Source organism: Symphalangus syndactylus, chromosome 8 (genome assembly GCF_028878055.3).
Source record: "Symphalangus syndactylus isolate Jambi chromosome 8, NHGRI_mSymSyn1-v2.1_pri, whole genome shotgun sequence".
NCBI classification, from domain to species: Eukaryota; Metazoa; Chordata; class Mammalia; order Primates; family Hylobatidae; genus Symphalangus; species Symphalangus syndactylus.
Window position 1 is genome coordinate 68,886,748 of NC_072430.2, and position 8,529 is coordinate 68,895,276.

Consider the following 8,529-nt stretch of genomic DNA (forward strand, 5'->3'; position numbering starts at 1 on the left):
CCCACCTCAACGTGGATAAGCACTATCCAATTGGCTGCCAACAGAGATAGAACAAAGGGAGCAGAAGAAGGGGGGTATTCAGCTTGCTGAGGTCTCTTGCTCCGACCGTCCCTCCCCTTGCCAGAAGTTAGCTTTCTCTCTTCATGCCCTTGGTAATCGGACTCCAGGTTCTTTGGCCTCTGAACTCTGGGACTTGCACCAACAGGCTCCTGGGTTCTCTTGGGCCTTTGGCCTCAGACTGAGGGCAGCACTGTCAGCTTCACTATCAGCTTTTCTCAGTCCCCAGGTGGCAGAAGTCCCATCGTGGGAATTCACCTTTGTAATCATGTGAGCCAATTCTCCCTAATAAATCCCTTTTACATATACGTATATCCTATTGGCTCTGTCATTCTCAAGAACCTTGATTGATACAAACAATAAGAAACAACTATGGAGAAACAATTAAAATGGAAAATTCCAAAACACTGATAGCACCCAATGCTGGCAAGGAAGTTGAGTAAGAAGAACTCTCATTCTTTGCTGGTGAAAATGCAAAATGGTACACCACTTTGGAAAACAGCTTGAAACTTTCTTACAAAACTAATGTTTATAGCAGCTTTACTCATAATTTCCACAACTTGAAAGTGACCATGACATCCTTGAATAGGTGAATGGATGAACAATGTATGGCACATCCATTCAGTGGGATATTATTCAGTGATAAAAACAGACATAGATGAACTAATTTCACTAGGTGGAAAAAGGCAATCTGAAAAGGCTGTGTACTGTGTGATTCCCACTATTCGACATTCTGTAAAAGGCTGAACTATGGAGACAGTGAAAAGGTCAGTAACTTTCAAAGATTTAAGGTTTCTAAGGGAGGGAGGAGTAGACAGAGCACAAGGAATTATTAGGGCAGTGAAATTATTTCTCTGTTGATACTAACATATCAGTATTAAAATATATACACGTACTGTGTACCCACAAAAATCAGGAATACAAAATTTAAAACAAACAAAAATGTGTATTTATTTTCATGTTTGGTTTTCAGAAATTTTAGTATGATATGTTTAGGTGTGGTTTTCCTTTTATTTGTCATTCTTGTGGTTTGTAGCATTTCCTGAATCTGTCACTGGTATTTTCCAGCTTCAAGAGTTTCTTAGCCATTAGTTTTTCAAATATTGTTGTTGTGCCATCTTTCTCTTCTATTCTTCTGTAACTCCAGTTATACATTTTTATACTTTTCACCACGTCCCAGATGTCTCCTACACTTATTTCTCTGTTATCTATTCTGTTTTTCTCTCAATAGCTGGATATGGATATTTTCTTCTGGTTTGTCTTCTAGGCCATTGATTTTCTCTTTAGCTGTCTGACGTACTATTAAATCTATTTACTGAGTTCTTAAAATTGCTTATTGTATACTTAGTCCTAAAGTGTCCATTTTTAATTTTTTCAGTTCTCTGCTAAAATTGTCTAACTTGCCATTCCGTTTTTTGAAATATCACTCCAGGCAATTTTAGTTTTTGCCTGATATCTCAAATACCTGACTATATTGTGGGTCAATTGCAATGGTCATGTTTACAATTAATGTTTACTTAAGTTCTGTCTTTTCCTATGTCTGGTTATTTTTTATTCAGGATAGTATGTGCGGAAAATGTACAGATACTTTAAAACTCCATCTGACGTTAACTTCTTCCTGAGAAATTTCATTTTGTTTCCCTCAACCAGATGTGCTACTGGAAGATCTCCTTAATCATGTGGTAATGAGTTTATTATTAGCAGCTGGGCTTCAGTCCTTGTTGAGATTGAGCTATTTCTAGTTCTCTCTTCCTCTTAGAGAATAAGCCTTAGAGATACCAACAGAAAGTTTAGGTAGTTAAAAATCCAAAAATGGAATCCAACGTGTCTAACATGTAAGTCTTTAACCCATCTTGAATTAACTTATTAGGTGGTTTTCAATTTACTACTCAGTTGGGTATTTCTTGCTCTCATTTTAATCATCAATCATAATTTATGATGACTGGCCCCGTGGATGTACAACTTCGGCAACATCTGTAAACTCAATACCTAATGTTTATCAATATTTCTTAATGACCTGCTTTGGCTTCATCATTTCATATATTTTATCAATTATGTGATTAATATTCACATATACTTTTTCACATTGTTGAAGCATTGTGAATATTACATCATCATGTCAATTATTTGTAAAAATACATAAAACCAGAAATTATTATTATTAGAATTATTCTTTAAAAGAGAAACAGGCTCGGGCATATTTGCTCATGCCTGTAACCCTCCCCACTTTGGGAGGCCCAGGTAGGTGGATTGCTTGAGCCCAGGAGTTGAAGACCAGCCTGGGAAACATGGTGAAACCTGGTCTCTATAAAAAAATCCATAAATGTTGAAGCATTGTGGATTCCATTTTTGGATTTTTTTATAGAGACCAGGTTTCACCATGTTTCCCAGGCTTGGTCTTGAACTCCTGGGCTCAAACAATCCACCTACCTGGGCCTCCCAAAGCGGGGAGGATTACAGGCATGAGCAAATGTGCCCAAGCCTATTTCTCTTTAAAAGAATAATTCTAATAATAATAATTTCTGGTTTTATGTATTTTTACAAATAATTGACATGATGATGTAATATTCACAATGCTTCAACAGTGTGAAAAAGTATATGTGAATATTAATCACATAATTGATAAAATATATGAAATGATGAAGCCAAAGCAGGTCATTAAGAAATATTGATAAACATTAGGTATTGAGTTAACAGATGTTGCCGAAGTTGTACATCCACGGGGCCAGTCACCATAAATTATGATTGATCATTAAAATGACAGCAAGAAATACCCAATCGAGTAGTCAATTGAAAAGTGCCTAATCTGGTGACTTTATGATGTCTTCATAATTGTAAAGTTTCATTGCTCTTTCAACAGGGGTCTTAACAGAGTCATAAGTCCATCTCTTCCTCGCAAACAGCCTTTCGATGATTCCAGGCATTTCATAGCCCTTTCTTAGAATGAAATCTTTGAAGGCGATTGGTCCATAAAGCTCGTCCAGAATGTCAGGTTCTTCGGGGTTTTTAACTAAGAGCTTGGGGTCAGTCAAAGGTTCATCACTTCTTCGCTTCTTCCACAATTTAGGATTCAGGTACCATGCTCCATACCTCATCTTCACAGGCTGAGTGATGTAAACATTCGATGGCCTGTGGAATTTCCTGTCCCGGTGTTTTTCCTGGGATAAGAATTTGTCCTTATCTTTTTCACCCAGCTGCATGGTGTACTTCAGCTCTGAGGAACACTCGTTTATGTTCTTCAACTTTTGGTCGTCATGGGTTGCTCTGTACATGGTGGGAAATAGACACAGATTCCAAATGGTTTCTTCATCAACTGCAAAGTCTGCAGCCCATTTGAAAAACTCACGCAGTTTTTCCGATTTGTATCTAGGTTGAAGATAGTCAGAAACGCACCCTTTTGTGCTTGTTGTATCTTCCCCAAGCAGTTCTTTCTTGGGAGGCTCCGAGAACTGATGGGACTCTGGAGCTTTGGGAGGCTCCTGGCGGAGACTGGACACTCGACGAGTCTTGGGAGGCTCCCAGCGGAGACTGGACCCTGGAGGAGTCTTGGGAGGCTCCAGGCTGAAATGGGACACGCCAGTCTCAGAAGGCTCTGAGTAGAGACTGGACGCCCCACGAGTCTTGGGAGGCTCCGGGCGGAGACTGGACACCAGAGTCTTGGGAGGCTCCAGGCGGAGACTTGACCCCGGACGAGTCTTGGGAGGCTCCGGGCGGAGACTGGACACGAGAGTCTTGGGAGGCGCTAGGTGGAGACTGAACCCTGGACGAGTCTTGGGAGGCTCAGGGCGCAGATGGGTCACTCCAGTCTCGGTAGGCTCCGGGCAGAGACTGGACCCTGGACGAGTCTTGGGAGGCTCCGGGCAGAGACTGGACACCAGAGTCTTGGGAGGCGCTAGGCGGAGACTGAACGCTGGACGAGTCTTGGGAGGCTCAGGGCGCAGATGGGTCAGTCCAGTCTCGGTAGGCTCCGGGCAGAGACTGGACCCTGGACGAGTCTTGGGAGGCTCCAGGCTGAGATGGGACACGCCAGTCTCAGAAGGCTCTGAGTAGAGACTGGACGCCCCACGAGTCTTGGGAGGCTCCGGGCGGAGACTGGACACCAGAGTCTTGGGAAGCTCCAGGCGGAGACTGGACACCAGAGTCTTGGGAGGCTCCAGGCGGAGACTTGACCCCGGACGAGTCTTGGGAGGCTCCGGGCGGAGACTGGACACCAGAGTCTTGGGAGGCGCTAGGTGGAGACTGAACCCTGGACGAGTCTTGGGAGGCTCAGGGCGCAGATGGGTCACTCCAGTCTCGGTAGGCTCCGGGCAGAGACTGGACCCTGGACGAGTCTTGGGAGGCTCCAGGCGGAGACTTGACCCGGGACGAGTCTTGGGAGGCTCCAGGCAGAGACTGAACCCCGGACGAGTCTTGGGAGGCTCCGGGCGGAGACTTGACCCCGGACGAGTCTTGAGAGGCTCCGGGCGGAGACTTGACCCCGGACGAGTCTTGGGAGGCTGCGGGTGGAGACTGGACACTGGAGTTGTGGGAAGCTCCAGGCTCAGATGGGACCCTCCAGTCTCGGGAGGCTGCAGGCAGAATTCCCCACGGGGATATTGACCAGGATCGGTGGGTACCTCCGTTGTCTTCTCCCGGGCCTCGCAACGAGCCCAAGCGTCCTCCAGCTTCCTTTCCGGATCCAGCTGTTCGAGCACCTGCAGTAGGAGATCTGGAGGCAGATCTTCTCCCAAATTGGGGTACATGGCCAAGGGATGCTTGGCCATGATCTCGGCTTCCACTTGCTCTACGAATGCCTTCCGTGCTAGCTGCGCTGGAGAGAGCTTGGAAAATAGGGCCGCTTTCTTGAGGAGCTTTTTCTGCCTGCTTTTGGGGTCAGCTTTGGACCCTCTGAGACGTTTTTTTGGCATTAAAAACTCGTCACGGCGACAAACGAGAGTGTCTTCGGGAGACGCACAGCCGTAGCGGAAGTCGTCCAGGCCCTCCTTCACAAATACCCAGTTCTGGGTGTCCATGGATGGGAACCTCAGGCGCCCGTGCTTGCGCATCTGAAAGTCTTTGGAAGACGGTTGGTTACAGTACCAGGACTTGGAGTCCATGCCCGGGGACCTCAGCCAGTCCTGCGGCCTCTGGTCCCCCATGGTGGCCCTCGCTGGGGTGCCGCGTCTCCAGCTTCTGCGGTTCCTGATCCCTGCTGCTCTAGTCACTAGGAGACCGCCAGCCAGGCACAGCCCAGGTTCCTTCCTGGAGGCGGAGCAGTGCTGACATCACAAGCGCAGCCCAGGTTCTAACAGGTACCTAGTGGAATCTCATTGTGGGTTTCATGTGCGTTTCCTAATGACTACTGCTATTGAACATCTCTATATTTGCTGATTTGCCATCTTTATCTCTCCTTGGTTGAAGTTTCTGTGGATCTTTTTCCCATTTTTAAATTGTGTTGCTGGATATCATATTTAGTGATGAGAATCCTTGCTGTGTTCTAGATGTAAATAAATTATCAGATATATGATTTGCAAATTTTTCACTTGGCTTTTCCCTTTCATTTTCTTAACAGTGTCAAAGAGAAGTTTTTTAATTTGATGAAATCCAATTGATCAATTTGTTCTTTCATGGATTGTGCTTCTCTTGATGTATCTATGAAAACTTGGCCTATCCAAAGGTCAAGGTTTAATTTTTGTAAACAGCACAAGATACAGATCAAAGTTTTATTTAAAAATATACCTATTGCTTACATATATCTGATAATTTTAGAACTATTTTTGTAAAGACTAAATTTTCTCCACTGAATGACATTTGGAAATTGGCAGACTATCAGTTGTGTATACTTTCTGAAGGTCAATTTCTGGACACTTTTCTCATCCATTGATTTTTCTCTCACACAAATTTCACACTCTGTTGGTTACTTTAGCTTTATCATAAATCTAGAAATTAGGCTGTATTAGTCCTTTAACAATGTTCTTTTACAAAGCTAGTTCTTCATAGGTCCTTTGAATTTCGATAGAAATTTTAAAGTCAGTTTGTCAATGTCAAAAAAAAGTCCTGTTGGGAATTTGATTAGGATTGTGTTGAATCTATAGATCAATTTGAGGATAATTCGCATGTTAACAGTAGGAAATCTGACCACTGAGAAATGTACAGCTTTCTATTTATGTGATTTTTCATTTTCTCAGGAATATTGTGTGTTTTTTGGTGTATGTGCCTTTCACATCTTTTTCTCTCCAGATTTTTCTTAAATATTGTTTTTCATACTATTATATGTAGAATTTTTTTAGTTGCAATTCCCAATTTTTTGTTATATTCAGAAGCATTTTTATATATTTCATTGAATTTTCTATATACATGATAGTGTCATCTGTGAATAGAGACAGTTTCCCTTCTTCCTTTCCAATCTGAATATTGTTATACCCCCACCAGTCCAGTTGCAATCCTTCATTTTCCTTTAAATAATATCAGTTAAATTTTTATCTCTCTTATGGTGCCTAAAACAGCACTATGAAAAGCATTTTTATAAAAAATTTTAATTATAGACAAATTCAACCTGCATTATTCCTTAAGCATATCATTTTCTCATCACATAATAATTTTTTCTGTACATTCTTACTCATTTTTTAAAAGAAGTTTTCTCACTTCCCTTGTTAGGTGCAGCTGAACAATGTTTTCTACCATTAGAAGCAGGTATACCCTAGTTCCTCCTTGTAAATGAGGTATGATCAATGCCTCTCTTGCTTTTGGCTCCTCCTCTGTAAAATAGACACAGTGTATATTCCTCTTAGGTTTCTCATTAAATCAAAGAACTAGATTATGTGTAAATCAAGATAATCTATATAACATGACTTTGTGTAGCGTCTGGAACAGAATAAGCATCCTGTAAAATATTGTTAATTTATATAGTATTACTACAGTTTGAAAATAAAAATATTCTACACTTGATGTCTATATAAAGGAAAAGCAACATCATACATTTACATATCACAAATATTTTCATTTATTGATTATAAGAATCTATGTTAAAGTCTCAAGATATTTAGTAGATTTCATAATGTGAGGTTGGTAAGACCAAATTTGATATGGATTTATTTTTGACTTTCTTTTTTTTTCCTTTTTTATTTTTATTATACCTTAAGTTCTAGGGTACATGTGCACAATGTGCAGGTTTCTTACATATGTATACATGTGCCACGTTGTTGTGCTGCACCCATTAACTCGTCATTGGCTGGGCGTGGTGGCTCACGTCTGTAATCCCAGCACTTTGGGAGGCCGAGGCGGGCGGATCACGAGGTCAGGAGATCGAGACCATCCTGGCTAACACGGTGAAACCGTGTCTCTACTAAAAATACAAAAAATTAGCCAGGTGCAGTGGTGGGCACCTGTAGTCCCAGCTACTCAGGAGGCTGAGGCAGGAGAATGGCATGAACCCGGGAGGCGGAGCTTGCAGTGAGCCGAGATCACGCCACTGCACTCCAGCCTGGGCGACAGAGCGAGACTCCGTCTCAAAAAAAAAAAAAAAAAACTCGTCATTTACATTAGGTATATCTCCTAATGCTGTTCCTCCCACCTCCCCCCACCCCATGACAGGCCCCGGTGTGTGATGTTCCTCCTCCTGTGTCCAAGTGTTCTCATTGTTCAGTTGCCACCTATGAGTGAGAACATGCGACGTTTGGTTTTTTGTCCTTGTGATAGTTTGCTGAGAATGATGGTTTCCAGCTTCATCCATGTCCCTGCAAAGGACATGAACTCATCCTTTTTTTATGGCTGCATAGTATTCCATGGTGTATATGTGTCACATTTTCTTGATCCAGTCTATCACTGATGGACATTTGGGTTGGTTCCAAGTCTTTGCTATTTTGAATAGTGCCACAGTAAACATACATGTGCATGTGTCTTTATAGCAGCATGATTTATAATCCTTTGTGTATATACCCAGCAATGAGATGGCTGGGTCAAATGGTATTTCTAGTTCCAGATGCTTGAAGAGTCACTACACTGTCTTCCACAATGGTTGAACTAGTTTACAGTCCCACCAACAGTGTAAAATGTTCCTATTTCTCCACATCCTCTCCAGCACCTGTTTCCTGACTTCTTAATGATGGCCATTCTAACTGGTGTGAGATGGTATCTCACTGTGGTTTTGATTTCATTTCTCTGATGACCCATGATGATGAGCATTTGTTCATGTGTCTTTTGGCTGCATAAATGTCTTCTTTTGAGAAGTGTCTGTTCCTATCCTTTGCCCACATTTGATGTGGTTGTTTGTTTTTTTCTTGTAAATTTGTTTGAATTCTTTGTAGATTCTGGATATTAGTCCTTTGTCAGATGAGTAGATTACAAATATTTTTTCCCATTCTGTAGGTTGCCTGTTCACTCTGATGGTAGTTTCTTTTGCTGTGCAGAAGCTCTTTAGTTTAATAGAAAAGTCTATGGAGACTGTATGTTACATTCAAGAGCCAATGCTTCAAGAATTCTCTATAACAATAC

At 42.1% G+C, this 8,529-nt stretch overlaps 1 protein-coding gene across 3 annotated transcripts; it reads right to left on the reverse strand.

Moving 5' to 3' along the window:
- Window positions 1-2,481: 2,481 nt before the first annotated feature.
- Window positions 2,482-5,663, reverse strand: LOC129487946 (putative protein FAM47D). 3 transcript variants are annotated; one of them, XM_063644581.1, is made up of 2 exons: window positions 4,475-5,663; window positions 2,482-4,396 (listed from the first exon to the last, which is right to left on the reverse strand). In XM_063644581.1, the coding sequence occupies exons 1-2, from the start codon at window positions 5,193-5,195 to the stop codon at window positions 2,859-2,861; spliced, it is 2,259 nt and encodes a 752-aa protein (XP_063500651.1). In that variant the 5' UTR covers window positions 5,196-5,663; the 3' UTR covers window positions 2,482-2,858. The 3 variants fall into 3 exon arrangements, with proteins under 3 accessions (XP_063500651.1, XP_055145472.1, XP_055145471.1); XM_055289497.2 differs by having other exon boundaries at window positions 2,485-3,592; window positions 3,674-5,662; XM_055289496.2 differs by having other exon boundaries at window positions 2,486-5,662.
- Window positions 5,664-8,529: the final 2,866 nt, after the last annotated feature.